We start from the raw sequence: 20,034 nt of genomic DNA, 5'->3' as shown, positions 1-20,034 counted from the left end.
CAGAATACACTGCGATATTTAGTATATATTGTTGCAGAAGGGCCTGTGTTTTCTTTTGGATGATGAGGCAAAGTGGAGACTGTGGTGTCTTTATGATAAATGGTTTATTTACACATATATGCAGCCTGAGTCTAGATGGAGAAATTCAACACATTATACTCCAAGAGGCTCACTTGCTTCTCCCATAGGTGCAGCAGACTTGGGTCTAAGACAGAGAAATCAGTCGTGGTCTCTTGTCTCTTTGTTACCACCTGTTCCCCTGAGCCCACATGGTGCTGTTTGTTCTCCTTCTTCCTCCTTGTTGCCACTAGCCCAGTGAAACTATTCCTCTCTAGCCTACATAATCCAAACGGAAATCTTAAACCCTTTTTGTCTCTGTCCACTAACACACAGCTGGAGAAAGGGCTCCCTCCTTGCTGTCTGGCACTGAATGTCTTGATGGCTCATTTTTTGTTAGATTAATGACTCGGCCATCTTCAGGAGATTACCTCATGAGGAAGCTGTCCTGTGGTATTTACAGCTTCAACCCCTACTGGATCTGGGAGTTGAGTGTTTGCATTTTAACTCCCTAAACCTAGATTAAATTCTAACAGTTACTAAAACTGGAAATTATGGGTACCTTGCACCCACAAACTCTGGCAAACAAAACTTACAGCAATATGTTAAGGGTAATGTAAGTCGAGTGGTTAAATGTGCCTAACAACCAGCCCTTGTGCACATTCAACAGGCCTTGCAGAAAATGTGCACATTATCTCTCCAGGAAGAGTGAATGGTGCACATTATGCAGAATGGCTGCAGAATGTAGAATATTCATAGGATTGTAGAGTTGGAAGGGACTCCAAGGGTCTTGCACATTCCCAAAGACCAGTGGGAGATTATGTATATTTATCCAGGAAGTGTGCACAGTTTTCCATGGGTGGATGTGTACTGTGACAGGTTGTTATACACATTACCTGCTCAACTTACATATACATTGCATACATGATAATTTTGTAATGTACAAAGGGGCCTTAAGCAAACATACCACATAAATACTGTGTAATAAGTGGGTTTAGTCTTAACTTTTTATTAGAGCACTAATTGTCAAAAGAGAACAAAGTGAGACTTACTTATGAGTATATATGCTTAATATTGCACCAAGAATCACTGTTGTGTCCCTTATTCATGCTGCAGCCCCTTCCTTTAACTGTTATTGCTCATTTAATTGTTGTTATTTTGGAAGTTTCCATGCAGAAAAGGTCTGATCTGTGTCTCAGATGCAGTTTCATGTTCAGTGAAAGAAATTTGAGCTTTGGACTACAATGTTCTTTGCTTCTCTTTTATAGATCCAAACTGTCCGAGGGGATTCTCCAGGGTAAGAGGAACACAGTGTGAAGGTATGTATTATTGCTCTGGAACTGGAAACATGTTAGTGGAGAAACAAAAAATTCCGGTGCCATTTCTCACATTGCTACGGAAGATCACAGTGCCTAACAAATCTTTAGAGCTAGGATGAGGAATTAGATCTGGCCTGGTAGGCAGGATCCTTATCTTGTCCAGCTCTCCTGTGAACCAAATTTGACAAGTGGGCAGCCTAACGCTGCAATTACCTGGTTTTGTCCCTTCAGATGATAATTGGGCAAAGCGCCCCTCATGGAGCTATGGGAGCTCCAGCAATCAGCTAGTTGTTGGGACTTGTATATGCCCATGTGCGTGATCCTCATATTCTTTTGCATGCATGGTACAGGACCTGCAACACACAACCCTACTTAGAAACTTTTCAGGTTTACAAAGGCTGCTTAAACCCCATTGACATCAATGAATACTAGCATGGAAATGAAACTGATGGCCATGCAATCTCCATAAAGATGTGATCATGCACACCTCCATGCCCCTCTCTTCCTGCAAGAGTAGCAACCATCCATTTCTCAAGTAGCTTCAGAGGAGAAGGGTTTGATGTGAGAAGTTGTGGTGTGACACCTAGGGCTGCAAAAATATCTAGGGTGTGTTGTGTGACCAATGGTTTGCACGCACACATAGAATCAGGCTGTAGACTGCCCTTCGCCTAATGCATGTGATATGAAAGTATTACTGCACTGGGAGTTGGGGAGAGAAGTGGAGGAGAGCTGGCAAATAACCCTTGAGATCTATGAAAAACAGATATGCACTGGGATCTAGGAGAAGGCACCAAGGTGAACAAGGTCCATGGCAGTTACACCAGCGGTTGGGGGAATAGGAGATGAAGCGGAAATGCTCACTGAAGAAGTGAACTGATAAAAAGACCGATGTGATAGAGGCATGGAAAGCAGTCATGAGAAAGGCTAAGAAGGCGCTGGTGGGGAACCTTGTATGGTCCTGCAAGCCAGAACTTTAATTCCCTGCACCCCACAGGGCGAATTTGTCAGGTGGGTAGCACCACTCATCTCAGGTGACTGAAAAGGTGGGTTGTCCCATCCACCTGTCAAGTGGGCCACCCACCTGTCAAGGTTGCCCTGTGGGCTAGGGCTAGGGGTCTGCTTTGCCAGCGCATTCCCCACAGGATTGAACTCTCCACTCACCAGCTGATGAGTGGAGGCTTCCATACTGCTCTTTGTAGCTGTCTGCTTTGCTAGCATGTCCCTCAAAGCAGCAGGATTAAGCCCAGACCCCCTTCCATCAGCTGTGATGAGAGGTGGATGTCTAAGGCAGTTAAAGAGATGCTGTATACATGTCTCCTCCATGATGTCTTCCCCTTTGGTGGAGCTCTTTGTCATCACCTATGGCACCTTTCCCTTACTTGCGCCATCACTGTTGGAGACTGTGATAAGTACCCATAGCTACTGGTTGAGCACAAGGTATCTCAGTGACAGCAAGAATCTTGCCCATTATTCCTCTTCTTGAAGTTCCAGTGGTTTCATACTGTATTGGGTCATGGTGACTAGTGCAACCTGACATGACAGAGCAGCTGAAATATTTGAAAAACAAATTATTCCCATATGTGTCTTCTAATAGCTTTTATTTTATTTTAAAGAAAAGCAAGGAGGAACAAATTTATCTCCCTCCCTCAAACTTGTCCCTTCTCTCTCTCCAAATAATTACCAAATATCTTGGAAACGTTTCTACCACAGATCCACTGTACATAGCTTATATGATCTCAAGAGAGATGTTGCCCCACCTATTCCAAATCACAAGAACATGTTTGAGTGCTGAGAGATGGAAAGTTATTTTTCCAAGATAGTGGCCACAGGATTTTCTCACATATAACTTGCAGTAACTTCATATTGATCGATCCAGCATATTTTCCAGCACCCAAATATATTTGATTCAATTTCCACTACTTTCTGACATGTGGATGGAACCCCATAGTATTTCAATCAGTATAAGCATTTTTTCAGAGGAGGCGATTCAAGAAGATCTTCCCTCAAGGCTGCTGGTTCCTATGGCTTGCCTGCTGTGCAAAAAAACCCAAACTTGACTTGTCCTGCTGTTGTTCTTTTAACAGCAGCTTGATGCTCGGGAGCAACAGGTAGTGCTTTCAACCTGCTTGTTTGTATTGTCCCTTGCTAATATCTGCACATCAAAATTATAGTTGTGGGTTGAAAAGTCAACAACTCTACTATTGTTGTTGTTGTTTAGTCGTTGAGTCATGTCCGACTCTTCGTGACCCCATGGACCAGAGCACATCAGGCACTCCTGTCTTCCACTGCCTCCCGCAGTTCGGTCAAACTCATGCTGGTAGCTTTGAGAACACTATCCAACCATCTCGTCCTCTGTCATCCCCTTCTCCTTGTGCCCTCCATCTTTCCCAACATCAGGGTCTTTTCCAGGGAGTCTTCTCTTCTCATGAGGTAGCCAAAGTATTGGAGCCTCAGCTTCAGGATCTGTCCTTCCAGTGAGCACTCAGGGCTGATTTCCTTCAGAATGGATAGGTTTGATCTTCTTGCAGTCCATGGGACTCTCAAGAGTCTCCTCCAGCACCATAATTCAAAAGCATCAATTCTTTGGCGATCAGCATTCTTTATGGTCCAGCTCTCACTTCCATACATCACTACTGGGAAAACCATAGCTTTAACTATACAGACCTTTGTTGGCAAGGCGATGTCTCTACTTTTTAAGAAGCTGTCTTATAAACACTCTACTATTGCCTAAGCTTTTATTTAAAAAAACACAAAACTATTTCACCATCATCCCAATGGCTTGGTTACGCAGCACCTGACCATGTCATTATCTATCAACCTTGGTACCTTTGACTGCAGAATGGAAAATGGCCATAGTTGAGTGCTAGGCAATTTGCTTTGCATGCTAAAGGTCCCAGGTTCATTCTCTGATCCCACCAGGTAGGGCTAGAAGTGTCTTCTGGCTGAAGCCCTGGAAATGTTGAGCTAGATGGACCCAATGGTCTGACTCAGTATAAGGCAACTTCCTATGTATTCTTTCTCCAGAGTCACTGTGTCCAATAACGAAGCTCTTCCTTACTTAATTTTTTTCTTTTTTAAGTGTTATCCTTCCTGTGGCCACCTGCAACCTTCTGTCTACTGCGGTTGACGTTTGTTTTTTAAGACAAAGCAATCCCTTAGATGCAGGGAAATGAAGTTAATTCTAACTATGGGAAAACGTGGTTAATTTTAAAGTTCTTGAAAGGCAAATCATTTCCACATGCGAATATTCCATAGGTTCTTGGGGTGCCCGCTGTCCCAAGTTTTCTGAATCTCCTCCTGCCTCTGTGAATCACTCTGCTTAGAGACGGTGCATCCCATAGAGTAAGGCTTGCGGTTCCCCTTTGGCTTTGGATATAGCTGGATCAAGCCACTTCTAACCAAAATGTACTGCTTCAAAACCAAAATTAATATGTTATTCTCATGCTTGAAGAGACTGTTTAGTATGATGGAAGTATTGCACTCCTCTGCCTTGTAGACATTTTTAAAGCATATGTTTCCGGCTTTTTGTTTAAATAGATATCAATGAGTGTGAAGTGTTCCTTGGAGTGTGCACAAATGGAGTATGTGTAAATACTCTGGGATCCTTTGTCTGCCAATGTCCCAGTGGTATGACTCTGGATGCAACTGGACGGAGATGTATTGGTAAGCATGAGAGGACTTTTGCTCCAATCTAGTAGGCTGTGAATGAAACCCTGGGCTCCAAAGCTTAGTCAGGATTTCAGCTTGGGCAGGGACATGTTCATTCTCTTCTGCAAACCAGGGAATACTCCCCTGGGACAATTATTTTGTAATCACAGATATAAGGAAAAGACCAATGGGTGGGGACCCTCACACTTGGGGCCAAATGTGGCCCTCCAGTCCCCCCATCTGCCCTGCTTTGAGCCCTCTATGGCTTTTTAATGGCTTGAATGTGTTAATAACAATAACAATAACAATAACAATAACAATAATAAAATAATAATAATAATAATAATAATAATAATAATAATAATAATAATAATAATATATTTATACCCCGCCCTCCCCAGCCAAGACCAGGCTCTGGGCGGCTAACACTGAATATAAATACAGTAAAAACATTTAAAAAACAAAACAAAACAGTTGATTAAGATATAAGTTAGAATACAGTTTAAAATGCAGCCTCGTTTTAGTGGTAGCCTATAGATCAAAGCCATGAGGGGAGAAAACGTCAAATATTCACCGGGGCCAACTATCCATGCTGGTCCTACATGGGTCAGCAAAAAGAGCCGAGGGAAAATTTATATACAAATCCCATATAAGGGGTTCCTTCAAAATCAAAATCTAAATAAATGAGAGGAGGGGTTAGACTGAGTCCAGCCCAAAGGCCAGGCGGAACAGCTCCGTCTTGCAGGCCTTGCAGAAAGATGTCAAATCCCGCAGGGCCCTGATCTTGAATGACATAGACCCCTTGACTGCTGGGTGCTATGAAGCCACGAGATGAGTGCATTTCATTTTGAACACGCCTAGCAGCGCATCCCAAGAGTTCTTGGAATGTGATACTTGCCTTCCCAGGGTCCCATTGGCCACCAGGCGAGGATTTCGGAAGGGAAAGATGACTCAGCCTTAGGAAACTGGGTTCAATTGGGGTAGAAGGGAGGCTTTGTGGGTTGTATCCAGTGTTTAAGTCACTTAGGGATGGAATTGTTCTGCTGGTTCCTCTGTTGAGTAATAAATGACACAATCCGTTGCGCAATGGGGCAACTGTTGCATTGGATTCGTCTGTTGTGCAACATGAATACGCACCCTTGCACTTGCACGAGAACCCAACCACTTGTAGACACAGAACACTGCCGTTGAGTGCACCCGTTTGCTTTTTCAGTACGGTCGATGGCAGCTATTTCCTCTCATGAGAAAAGGAAAATACTAGAAAGGGAAGACTGTCATGCTGAAAGGGTGACATACTTGTATCACTGTGTGGTTCAGCCTCTATGAAGAGGGATCCCATGGTGGAAGGAAAATTGAGACATCCCTCCAGGGCAGTCTGGTTCTATATGGACTCCCTGTTTCTCTCCTTATATGGACTCCCTGTTTCTCTCTCCATATGACAATGAGGCTGGGTTTCCGTGTTGTAACATTTCCTTAGTGGTTGGGCTCTGCTGCGCTGATGCTGCAACTGCTTATTTTCCATCTATTGATGGCTTTTTTAAAAAAACCACCCTCAACAGATATCCGCTTGGAGTCGTGCTACTTGGATCACGATGACGAAGACTGCACAAAACCAATAGGAGGGCGGCATCGTCAGGATGCCTGCTGCTGTTCTGTTGGTGCAGCCTGGGGCCCCGAATGTGATGAATGCCCTGAGAAGGGAACGCCTGAATATGAAGCCCTTTGCCCAAGAGGACCTGGGTTTTCTACCAGAGGAGAGATTATAAACGGAAAACCATTTTTCAAAGGTATGCAAAGCCACCGACGGTACTGGAAAATGTTCCGAGGAACTGATTTATTTAGTTACTCCTTCTTTCCTTTCTCAGAGTAAACTCACACAACATGGGCAGGAATCGGGGTTTAGTGAAGCTCCAGACCACGTGCTTCTTACCCGAGAGTTGCAACACAGATGTAACACTACCAGGGGTCGTATTCCTTGAGCAACATGACCATGGCACAGTGGCTATTGTACCTTTTTGTATTGCTGCTTCTGCCTTCCTTCCTTCTGTATAGAGTGGCTGGGCATGGGAAGAAACACTAAGCACAGATACTGGCTTTCCTTTACAACCCCATAGTTTACACAGAAGTAAGGGAAGCACAAGGGACGCGGGTGACGCTGTGGGCTAAACCACAGAGCCTAGCACTTGCCGATCAGAAGGTCGGTGGTTAGAATCCCCGCGACGGGGTGAGCTCCCGTTGCTCGGTCCCTGCTCCTGCCAACCTAGCAGTTCGAAAGCACGTCAAAGTTCAAGTAGATAAATAGGTACCCCTCCGGCAGGAAGGTAAATAGCGTTTCTGTGTGCTGCTCTGGTTCGCCAGAAGCGGCTTAGTCATGCTGGCCACATGACCTGGAAGCTGTACACCGGCTCCCTTGGCCAATAAAGCGAGATGAGCACCGCAACCCCAGAGTTGGTCACGACTGGACCTAATGGTCAGGGGTCCCTTTACCTTTAAGGGAAGTATGTGTATTCTTGCTTGTTGCAGTGGTTTTGCTTGTGGTCCCCCTGGACCTGTATTTGTAGAGCTCAGCATGTCAGGGATCTGGAAGGGAATTGGGAATAATAAGGGTGAAGGATGAGAGGTCTGTGAATAATGGCTTCCCTGTGGCCTGAAAGAGGAGTGTTGATCTGGAATGAGTGTTAATGCACTCTTTTATAAAGATGGAATGTTATTAGAATTCTTTAGCTGCTAATAAATGCTTTAAAGAACCAGTAATTGTGACCACCGTGGATATTAACTTTCCTCACTGAATTAATCGAATTAGCAAATCATTGAGGAAGAATTCCTAGAAGAGGTGGTGGATATGACCTGAAGGGATGTTAAGACATGAGGCAAAAAGAGGGGGGAAGGTCGCTGCTAGTAGAATCCAGTGAATGTTTAGTCAGAAGTCCCATTGTATTCAGTGAGATCTGCTACCTAGTAAATTGTGTTTTGGGTGACCATCTATGTGTCTAGCCCTCATGGTCATAGATTAAATTAAAACTCAATAAGAGGTGTGCTAATTGCTGAGAATCTAGTCAGGCATCACTGCTAGTGATCAGAGGTACAGAGCATAAAGCCCATTTCTACCACAGACACAGAAGAAATAAAGAAAATGTAATACGCTTTGTAAGAGTAGCATCAAATGAATGGGAGTTCAGCTTCATATGTACAGAAGTGTTACAGGAGTGTGAACTACTGCTGTAATTTGAACACTCAGATGTGGGCGTTGCATTCAGTGAACTACAACTGTTAAAAGACTTTGAGCCTGGTCATTTATACCTGGGCTTCACTGATGCCATTCTCATGAAATGAGAATTAACTAGATTTAACTACTGCTTTTAACAATGGCTATGTCTCTGTCTTAGATATCAATGAATGCAAAATGATTCCAAGCCTTTGCACCTATGGAAAATGCAGAAACACCATTGGCAGTTTCCGTTGTAAATGTGACAGTGGGTTTGCACTTGATTCTGAAGAGAGGAACTGTACAGGTAAATTCCTTAGTTTTCATTGTGTCCAGTAGTGGCTGAAAATGTAAATGTAACATTGCAACTTGCACATCCAAAATATGTGTTTTATTGATTTCAGTGCATTTCTGAGGTTTTATTACAAGCAAGCGATATGCACATTTTGTTAAATACAATAAAAATGAAATATTTGTTGACCATTAAAATTCATTTCTAAAACGGCAATACAGCATATGTTTGCATTTGAAATAACTTGGTTTTGTTTGAAATGGCAGATATTGATGAATGCCGCATCTCCCCTGATCTGTGTGGCCAAGGACTCTGTGTCAACACCCCTGGAGATTTCCACTGTGAATGCTTTGAAGGCTATGAAAGTGGATTTATGATGATGAAAAACTGCATGGGTATGTTACTCAAGGCATATTTGCATTGGGGCGCTCACCAAACCTTATGAGATCATTGTTGTTCCGGTAACTGCTGGTTTGCATCTGGACTCCATTTTTTTTGGAACAGTTGTGAAAAAGCAGGGTGTGGGGAAGAAGTGTCACTTTAGGCATCCAAAGTCTTTGTTTCCTAAATTTAATGAGGGAATTCAGGCTGGTTTGGATTTGCAAAATAGCCAGCTCTGTTGGATCTTGTGAGTTTTTCTTGAACCACCTAAATTCAAAAGTTGGGTTGGGGAATAGAGTGTGGTTAAAAAGATGCTAGTTCTTGTTCTGAATCCGCTCCAAAGATTGTTATCCCAGCACAATATGGATTCGTAGGGTTTTGTGCTCGGGACTTTTCATTTTAAAATAATGAAAAGCAAGCATTGTTATTTTGCTTGGATCAAAGGCTGGTCCGTAAGTGAGAGCTTTGGTTTCACCCCCAATACGAAACTGATGGCTTTTAATAATGCCAGCTCACAAAGTCTAGGGTTTCTTTTAGCTCATCCTCAATATTTCAGCATTACTTCTCCCCTCCCCCCAAATTTGATTAGCTCTGATTAGTAACAGATTTTATAATGCTACACGATATCACCTTGAGCTATGATAGTTTCTGAAGGTATTATAGGTGTAAAATGTATGTCTGGCCACAGAGTTCACTATCACTCCAGGCTTTAAATAAGACACAATGTCTTTGTTCTCTCTCATCAAAATAATATTGCTCTCTTTACACATCCATTCATTTTCGTATTCTTTTTTTTTTTTTTGAAAACCTGGGAGGTAGATTACTCTGAGAGTTGTCACCCAAAGGCTGACTCACAGTTGAAGATTTAACCTGTCTCTCCCACATAAAAGCCATCCAGGATGCCAGCCAAAGCCAAATGAAAGATAGGTCCTGCTGTGATGATTACTCTTAAAACAAGTGCATACATTTCTGAAAATAATTTGAATCGCCCCACTCTGTCACGCACGCCCACAGACACACAACTCTTCAGGCTTCTTGTGTGTTTTCACTACCCGTTGGGACATCTGCTCATTGTGGATTTTATACACTGAAATATTTTCTATACAGACGGTGTATAATGTGTGATCATTTCCCTTTGCCTTGCCTTCGTATATAGATAGACAAGATTGATGGAGATATATTAGATCTCTGTTCAGATTCCTATCACACACTCAAAATCCTAGATACTTGCCCAGATTCCTACCAAAAACTCAACTATCTGGTCTCTCTCTACTGCTGTGGTTCAGATCAGAGCTGACTGCAGCATGTTGGCCAAGTCAACAGATTGGGTTGGGCAAGACATCTCCTTTGAGCGAACAGAGAAATGTTCAGCAGAAAGCAGAGAAGCAGACAAGAGGGAAATGAAGAAACCACCCACTAGGCAGGGGAGGAATCCCAGTCATGAGTGATCTCTGTGGGAGTTGGGCTGAGGTATTTGGGAAGAGACAGTGTCTCATGTGGCATGGAGAGAGAAGGAAACAGCAGCTGGAAGATGGTTAGAACAGTTACTGGCAGGAGAGGAAGGGACATGTGGGGAGGAGATGCATGGGTTTTCAGGAGGAATTCCAAAGGCCAAGCAAACTCTTGGCTTAGCGCCACCACTTCAGTCTCTCTGGTATGCTGAAGACTTTCGGCTCTAACATGCATTCTTTCCCCCATTTTTGTTCTGCTTTCTCAGACATCGATGAATGTGAGAGGAATCCTCTGTTGTGCAGAGGTGGTGTTTGCATAAACACCGAAGGAAGCTTCAAATGTGATTGTCCTCCAGGTCATCAGTTGGCTCAGAACATCTCTGCCTGCATAGGTAAGGTGGGGGGGAATAGCCCTTGCATGAAAGTTCACTGCAGTTCCCAGATTTTGCTTTTTTACATTTTCTCACCTTTGTTCCTGCTCTGTGGGAGTGGCATTATCCAGCTGGCATTAGATCTGCACAGTGTCTGATCTGATATCATTGTGCCTCTCAACAGACCCATTATTACACATACAGAGGAAAGGCTCCTCAAATTTAGGCCCCTTTCTCCATCCCATTCCTGGAAATGGTACAGGGATGAGTTCAGAATGGGGCTAGATTTAAGAAAAGAGTGATACAGATTCTCTATGGGCATTGCTGTTCAAGCAGCCCACTTGTGTTTATTAAAATTATTAATGTTGTAGTTGTAGTAATAGTTATTAATAATAATATTTAACATTTGTATGGTGGTTTCAAGTGTTCAAATGTTTCCACTTGTATTACTTGATCGTAATCCATTCAGCAACTTGTAAAGTAAATCAGTTTTATTATCCCCCATATGGCAGAAATTCCTGTGCAAAATACTGATGCAGTTCAGCATCAGTGTCCGGTTCTTATCGATTGAATGTGATTTACTGTGTTAGGCTGCAGACTCAGGGCCAATGAGAAAATATACAGTGCTGCTTGGCGTGGCCTACTACATAAGATGACATTACATAATTGTAACAGCTGTCTTTCGAAAGCCATTTTTGCACCTCTTTTGGGGGTATGCCCAGGACAGATATCCCTACCATCTCACTGTAGTTGTGGTTCGAGGACCCGACCCCCGCGATGTGAAATAAACAGACAAGGACACGTGATTTAGGTTAATGGGCAAGAAAAGGCCACAACTTTATTGATTACAGCAGTGAAAAGGTATTGGCTTAGGCATTGGAGGTCACAAACAAGGTGGGTGTATTCACCAGTAGGTGGAGCCTATTGATGCTCATCCAACTATAGGCTCACCCCTGATGTCACCGAGGGTCGTGCCATGGCCTCCCGCCAAGCAGGCATCGGACAGAATACACGACCGCCAGATTCCTTTAACGGAATACCCAAAAATTGAAGGCATAGGCGATAGCCACACCTAGCCCTTCGACACACCACAACACTTTGTGACGATTGCTACGAGGTAGGCGAAAAAACCAAAAGGCCTAATGCCAAATGGAAAAATTCCTACCAGGCCCCCCAGACAACCGGGGCGACCAACCTAAGGTCCATAGCAAGGCCAAGAAAGACTAAGGCCCTGAGCTCTAAGGGAGTGGAGGGTGGGTGACTCGCGACGGGACGACGAGGAAGAAGGCCGAGGAGGGGCTGGCACTGCAATATAAAGGCTGGCTAACACGCCCCCCCGGAGGCACCTGGTTGGGTGCCCTCCGAGGGGGCGTGAGCGCCAGCCAGGTGAGTAAGGTAGCAGGGGGGCTAACGCCCCCCGCTAGGGGCGGAGCTCGGGCTCCCGCCCACAACCACTCCCCTCTCTTCTAGGGAGGAGAGTCCTTATGTTACGGTTGGAACAGGATTGTAGTCAGAGTGCCTTGGCAAGGGTGACACAAACTACAGCCTGAAACTGCTTGCCTGAAGCCATCTACAGAACAGTTTGAGCATTACAACTCATCACCATGAGTGATCCAAAAACCTAGGGCTGTGGACTGTTCCCTGGTCCAGAGTCACTCCTGTATCTGTTAGTTATGTTTTCCTGGTTTGAATGATCATCTCATTGGGAGCAAGATGCTTGCCCATAGGTGCTTTGTTTCTGAAACCTGTTGTAAGGAACATGCTTAGCAGAATTAATGTGCTGCAGCTTTTTCCTCTTGCAGTTCAGACTGCAATTATAGGATCAAAATACTACTGTTACTACTACTACTACTACTGCTAGTAATAATAACAAAAGGGACCACTGTTCAATGTTAGAGCATCTGCTTTGCATGCATAAGGTTCAAAGTTCACTGCCCATCAGCTCCAGGTGCAGTAGATAATGTCCCTTGCCTGAAACCATGGACAGTTGCTGCCAGTCAGTTTAGACAGTACTGAACTAGATGGACCAAAGGTCTGACTTGGTATAAGGCTCCAGTATGTTTGAATCCTTCCCCAAAACAAAACACTGCTCTCATATTAAAGAAACCTAAGTGTTTTGGGCAAAGTCTGGGTCCGAACCCATTCCCTGACAAACTAGCTTTCTGTGAGCGCAGAAACTTGGGCAACCCACCCACACAACTCTGGGGCTCACTGCTGTTAAAACTGAAATCTTCCATCTCTTGCTTTAAGCCCCTGTCTCTAAATGAAAGTTTAGGTGGATTCCCACCCCCACCCCACCCCGTTACAAAATTAAGGTTTTGTTGTGATGTTTCAGATGGCAAAGCTTATGTTAACCACTAGTGGAACTAGTTAGTGAGGAAGTAAAACCTGGTTTCAGTTGAGCTGGAGGATCCCTCCCCACCTGATTACAGATTCTGTGGTTCCCCCAGTTTCAGAGTTGTTTAAAACTCATCTATATTAATTTCCATAGTGCATGTTTAACTTCCGCCCATGTGCGGCGGATCCTTCCACTTAACCGGAAATGCACAAAGCTGAAATTCAGGTGAAATGCAGTTCTTCTGTTCTTCTTTCCTTTTCGCCTTTCTGAGAGTAGATCTCAGGCTGGAGTTTGGCTTAAAATCCCTGGCGACTTCTTCTATTCTTGGCAGGAATATAGCTTTGTGCAGCCAAAACTCAGCTGCTGGCGCTTGGGCAGATTTCATAACCTAGGGCACAGTGCACAGCCCTTTCTTCTTCAACTTCATATTCTATTTTCACTATGGTTACCAGGTCTTCATATTTGTCCTCAGTGCTACCATCAACATAGAGAGCCAGTGTGGTGTAGTGGTTTTGAGTGTTGGACGAGAACCTGGGAGACCAGGGTTCAAATCCACACTCGTCCATGAAGCTCGCTGGGTGACCCATGGCCAGTCCCTGCCTCTCAGCCTACATCACAGGGCTGCTCTGGGGATTAAATGAGGAGGGGCAGCACCATATATGCCACCATGAGCTTCTTGGAAGAAGAAAGTGGAATACAAATGAAATAAATTATATGAACTATTCAGCTGGGGTGGTGGTGAGGGGCAGGTAGAAGACAAAGATCGTTCATAGGAACTTAAAATGTTGTGTCTTTCTTTTCCCCCTTTTCAAATAGACATTAATGAATGCGACCTGAGTGTAAATCTGTGCAGAAATGGGCATTGTGTCAACCTCATTGGAAAATACCAGTGTGCCTGCAACCCTGGATATCAGTCCACGCCTGACAAATTGTTCTGTGTTGGTAAGAGCTTTGTTTTCCTCATGGGTCAGTAGTAGAGGGGTGTGTGTGTGTGCGTGTGTGTGTGTGTGTGTGTGTGTGTGTTCTTGTGGTGTTGACAAAAAAATCACTGGTATTACAAACAGTATGTATATGTGTACATACACACACGCACGCACGCGCACACACAACACAAACACTATAACTTACAAGAAGGAATCCATTTGTGAGCACCAGCAAACAAAACATAGTTAAGAATAGTGAAATATATATATATATATAAAATAAAATTGTCCAGTAGCATCTTAGAGACCAACTAAGTTTGTTCTTGGTATAACCTTTCGTGTGCATGTAGTTTCTGCTGTGGAGCATGGGATTTGTAACTTCTTCTGCTTCCCAATTAAGTTCAGTATTCAGAGAAAAGTTCAATTCCCGTGCTCCCAAGCAAGAAACTATATTACTGAGCAGCTTCAGAAGGAGGTAGATAGAACTGGAGGGTGGGCCACTTCAACCAATCGTCTTTTTGAATCTTCCTTGAAAAAGAATCTTGCCCCACCCCCAAGATTCATGTGAGTTAGCCCATCATATCTTCAGATGTAAAACGAGTGTGAAGCTGCACAATGCTGCCACCCCCCCCTTCTAGGTTGTAAGCCCCTTGGGGGAAGGAAATCTACAGAGATGCAACCTACATCAACATACAATTCAAAGTGTGGAATCAGTTTCCCCCCTTTTATAATTTAAGCCCGACAGTTGGACATTCCACTATTTGATTTTCCTGTCTGAACATATTCCCCCCACCCCCGCAACATATTGGAATGAAAACTTTAGAGTGTCCTAAGATAATACTAATCAGCTTAGTGTCAGTTTAAAAGCACACTGAGAACCTTCAAACTCCCACAACCTCACAGGCAGTATTTTTTTTTTTAAAGGAATAGAAAATATTTTGTGCTTTACATTGTCATTTCTTTCTTTCTAGATATTAACGAATGCGACATTATGAACGGTGGCTGCGACACGTTCTGTACAAATTCGGAAGGCAGCTATGAGTGTAGCTGCAGACCAGGATATGCACTAATGCCAGACCACAGAACTTGCACTGGTAAAGTCAATTTGTGAACATTTATACTGACAACCACTGCCAAGCTGCTTCTGGTTCTTTGGCCGTATCTGTTGCCTTATTCTCACTTTATGTATTCGTCATTGCCATTTTTGCAACCCAATCCTTTGCATGTTTACTTAGAAGTTCCATCGAGATCAGTGGTATTTCCACACATTTATGCAATGGATTGCTGCCCTAACTATCAGATTTGGGAGCCACATGTAGCAGGATTAATAGCCTTATTCGTCTCTGTAGCTGTTTTAATGGGATGTTTAAATAACTGTTAATGCTGCAGACTTCGTTAAAATGCTGATTATTTCAGATCATTGCATTGTTATTATTACCACTTGCCCTTCACCAGCAGGTCGTGGGGTATGTTGCAACAATTAAAAATTGAGAATTTAAAACAGTTAAAGCATAGTACAGACACAAGAATAGGGTGAGTCCTGATAACACCCGTCTCAGGTGTCTAAAGCCTGGGCAAAGAGGTGCATCTTCAGCATTTTCTGAAAGCTATATAGTGAAGATGCCAGGCACATCTCTGTGGGAAGGGAATTCCACAGCTATGGCGCTGCCACAGAGAGTGTCCTTTCCTGGGCCACTCCCACCAACTGAGGGAGGTGGACCAAGATGGCGCCCTCTGCTGATCTTAATTTTGTGTTCTTGTTATTCCGTGGGATGCCGTGGATGGGCTACACCCCAAAAAAGGGATGTATTTTATAAGCAAATGAAAAATAAATAAATTGCTGCATCAGGCCGCTTTGGATGTTAGGGAAGTAGAGTGTGAAATCTTACAACAATTTCAAATTAAACAACTCTGCCTTTTGTTTCAGCAAGGAACTTGTCGTTGTTGTATTAGCCATAGGGTGGGTTACCACAATTTAAAATTCAGAACTAAAACAGTTAAAACAAATTACAGTCACAGGAATTATGCAATAAGGGCACAGGCGTATTACTTCGAAGGCCAAAGATTCTGCAGGAAGGATGTGGGCTGGCCATAATCCTCTGCACACACAGCTTTCTTATTTTAAAAGGTTATCTGTATTCAGTATTGAAGTACAGTTTTCCAACTTCTTGCAGTGGCCTCTTTTCACAGATGTGACAGCATCCACGTATTAGGAACAGGAAACCACGATCCACAAAGATATTCTACCAGAGTGCTTTAATTTTAAGGTGCCCGCTTCCTTCAGTGGGGAAATGCTTGTTTAAACACAAGTTCTTCTGGCACAAGCACTTATTGAAGATTGGGTTTCTGGCTGTCAAAGAGTCATGGTTCTCTGAGTGTTATGTTTCTGTCCCTTAATAAAAGAGAGGCAGTATGGTAGAGGCAAGGCGGAGGGAAAAGGAGAAAAGGGAACATGCCGTCTTTGGAACAGTGGCTAGACGCAGACCAAGAAAATCTGATATGCTTCCTTGCATACCTCACTGAGTAGCTATGAGAAGAAAAAGGGAAAGACCATATACAGTGCCCAACACCTCTTGAAGGACTATAAATGCCTCTAATTAAAAGCTAGCTGTATTATAAATGCCTCTAATAAATGATGGCATTTATAATACAGCTAGCTTTTAATTATTTTTTGATCCGGGAGGAAGCTTCAACAATCTTTGTACCCCTGTTGAGAAAGCCACTGATTGCGGCTTAAGGTTTTGTGGAATAGATCCCATTTCCTCAGAGGTATCCTAGTTTGAAAGAGGAACATGGGTGGCACTGTGGGTTAAACTACAGAGCCTAGGACTTGCCGATCAGAAGGTTGGCGGTTCGAATCCCTGCAACAGGGTGAGCTCCCGTTGCTCGGTCGCTGCTCCTGCCAACCTAGCAGTTTGAAAGCATGTCAAAGTGCAAGTAGATAAATAGGCACTGCTCTGGCAGGAAGGTAAATGGCGTTTCCTTGTGCTGCTCTGGTTTGCCAGAAGCGGCTTAGTCATGCTGGCCACATGACCCGGAAGCTGTACGCCAGCTCCCTCGGCCAATAAAGCGAGATGAGCGCTGCAACCCCAGAGTCGGCCACAACTGGACCTAATGTTCAGGGTCCCTTTACCTTTATTCTAGTTTGACAGTTACGTATACATCAGTACAGAGATGAAGGGTGCCCCCCCAGCAGTCAGCAGTGTCTGAAGGCCGTGAAGTGCAAGGGGGAAGAAATAGGTGGGGCAGATTTTCCATGTACAGGCTTGAAATAAATTATTTTTATGTGGCTTACAAATAAGTGGTTTTTCCCCCATGCCAGTTCAGCTAAGGATGTAGTTCCAAACAGCTGATGAGTGTGATAGCGTCATGTGATTAATAAGAAAAGCAGTAGCCAGCAAGAGATGTCTTCCAGGTTGCATCTCCTTACAAAAACAACAGTTAGAACAGTATCTGTTTGTTTTGTGTTGGCTGCGCAGAAAATGAATAATGGTCCGAAAACTCTTGGACCCAGTAGTTAAAATGAGTTAAGTTTTCTGCAGCTGCATAATTCCTAACATACACAATGGACTCATCTCCTTGTGAGTTACACCCTTTCTCTCCGAAGAGAGGGGGTTCTCAGCTCAGCTCTTTGTTTTGCAAACATTTCCTTTGAGTAACCAAGCAAAGTTTTGGATCTTAAGCTAGTATGTGGCGTTATCGTCAAGGAAAAAAATCATGAGAACTTATAAAAGTTTGCAATTATACAACACGGAGGGTTTCCCCCCTAAAAGAATAAGTTATACTCAGAGTAAACCCATTAACATCACACAAATTGATTTTTAGTGGATCTACTCTGAGTATGGCTGATGTTGGATATCACCCAATAAGTTTAAATAGCTTGGTAGCTGCAAGAAAAGAGGAATTTCCAGCATCTTAGATCAGTTTCCTGGCCACTGGTAGTAAACAGGGGTATGGATAAGTGTTAAATTTTAAATGCTAAATATTGCAAAGCTTTTTTCCAGCAGAGAGAGCAGATGCAAAATATTATATTATAATAAAAGATTATTCTGCAAAAGAAATCTATATGTGGACTTCTTTAGCTTTAATAGATGTAATGTGGCAATTCTGTACTTTCGCTTCCAGAAATAAGTATCACTTAACTAAGACAGAAAGGATAGATTTGGGTGTGAACTGGTTAAGAATTTGTCATTTTCTCTTACAGATATTGATGAGTGTGAAGACAATCATAACATCTGTGATGGGGGCCAGTGCACCAACATACCTGGAGAATACAGGTGTCTTTGCTATGATGGATTCATGACATCCGATGACATGAAGTCTTGTTTAGGTAAGTAAAAAATATGTTACCCTAATCCTGTTAGTAACCTGCCTGTGATGAAAATAAAGGAGATGGTGATTTGTTTGAAATTTGCAAGGAAGCAGTAACTCTTCATCATTGTTACTAATGTGGATGATAGATGGCAATTGTTTGCCACTACTTGTCAAGATCGCTTAATGTCATTTGTTTCATTTTCACATCATTTGGAAGATGTTGGCTGCAGATGAAACTTTATAAAAGTGCCTTCGAAAGACTCCTGTTTTTCAAAGATGGGGAACACAGAAATGTTTCTGTTTGGTTTTTAAAAAAATAAATAAAGGAAAATGTTTAAAACATACCGTATTTTTTCGTGGATAAGATGATATTTCCCCCAAAATTTTCAAGTTTAAAATTGGGGGTTGCCTTATACATGGGGGCATCTCATACATGGAAAAATATGGTAGTCTGTTTTCTCTAAGATTATCTGCTGAAAAGGGAACACAAACCCCGTTCTGACATTCTGAGCAGGCCTTAACTAAACACTTGAGGAGCAAAGAGTAATTTCGTGAGTGCACCCTCTCCACCCATGCACCTCCGCATTGCTCTGGCCCTCTGCATCTTCCAGGGTGACTGTCTGCAGCAGGGGAGTCTGTTAGAATTCCTGCTCCATGATTGCAGTCATGGGATTTTTGTCTATCACACGACGGTGTATATTTTGACTCCACAAAGTGGGAAGTGACAGAGACAGGATGTTTGTGTTACTGTGTTCCGTGAAGTGGAGCTATTGTCCTTTGTTCTTTTTCTCTTTGCTGTCTGATGCTAGAGAGAGAGGGAGCCATCTTGCAGTGCTCCATGTGTGTTTATATGTAAATAAAGTAGATTAGCCAAAATGATGAGTTGCTGAGGTCTGTCTCCTATCCTTGTGGATTCTTCCATTTGTGTGGAACTTTGGTTTTCCAGAGTTCCAAAATGTGTGAGAGCTTCTCTTGAGTATAGGAGGCAGCCCTGCTGTACACAGTTGTCTTGGAGCTGGCAGAAGCTGATGATGGCTGGGATGAGGGGCAGAGCTAGCACACTTGCTATAAGTTTCATGCATGTTATCCCTATCAAGAGTGAAAAATCCTTTCTGTGAGCTTCTGGAGCATTTTGATAAAGTGTCTAATGTAAAACAGGCTAAGGAAGCCTCAGTTGAAGTACAGATCTTCAGAAGTGAAGCCTTTATAAGCAGGGTTGGGATTCCAGTGGAATGATTCCAGACCTTTTAGGATTGAAATTACCCTAAGGAGGGGGAAATGTTCCACACAAGAAGATAGTGGAGAACATTAAGACCTTGGTAGGTGACTGCACTTTTTAATACCAGTGGTGGAGGAACATTCAGAATATAATAAGAAAACATAGGCCAGATATATTCACTCTTAGAGATTCTGGGCTCATGAAAATGGTAATAACAAACTAGGAGCCAATGGGGGGAGGGGAGAGAAGTAGAAGTGAATGCTCATATTCAAATGAATAGGAACAGCCATCAGAGGGTTGAGGTAGATAACTCTCTCTGAAGATTTCCAGGGCTTGTTTCTGTTCCCATCACAACTCTAAGGAGGAAAACTTCCAGGTTACTTCTTTTGAGTTTACCTACAAGAAGTGGGTGACGCTGTGGGTTAAACCACAGAGCCTAGGACTTGCTGATCAGAAGGTCGGCAGTTCGAATCCCCGCGACGGGGTGAGCTCCCATTGCTCAGTCCCTGCTCCTGC

General features: G+C 43.3%; 1 protein-coding gene across 1 annotated transcript in view; it reads left to right on the top strand.

The window, feature by feature from the left end:
- Positions 1-20,034, top strand: part of FBN1 (fibrillin 1) — a 216,013-nt gene that overhangs the window by 129,263 nt on the left and 66,716 nt on the right. Inside the window, 9 exon segments of the mRNA XM_053366046.1 lie at positions 1,326-1,376; positions 4,914-5,039; positions 6,584-6,811; positions 8,411-8,536; positions 8,788-8,916; positions 10,620-10,745; positions 13,879-14,004; positions 14,957-15,079; positions 18,190-18,315. Coding sequence (XP_053222021.1) covers positions 1,326-1,376; positions 4,914-5,039; positions 6,584-6,811; positions 8,411-8,536; positions 8,788-8,916; positions 10,620-10,745; positions 13,879-14,004; positions 14,957-15,079; positions 18,190-18,315 — 1,161 coding nt within the window.

This window comes from Podarcis raffonei, chromosome 14 (genome assembly GCF_027172205.1).
Source record: "Podarcis raffonei isolate rPodRaf1 chromosome 14, rPodRaf1.pri, whole genome shotgun sequence".
Taxonomy (NCBI): domain Eukaryota; kingdom Metazoa; phylum Chordata; class Lepidosauria; order Squamata; family Lacertidae; genus Podarcis; species Podarcis raffonei.
The sequence above is the reverse complement of the archived record's forward strand: the minus strand, read 5'-3'. Positions and strand labels throughout refer to the sequence as shown.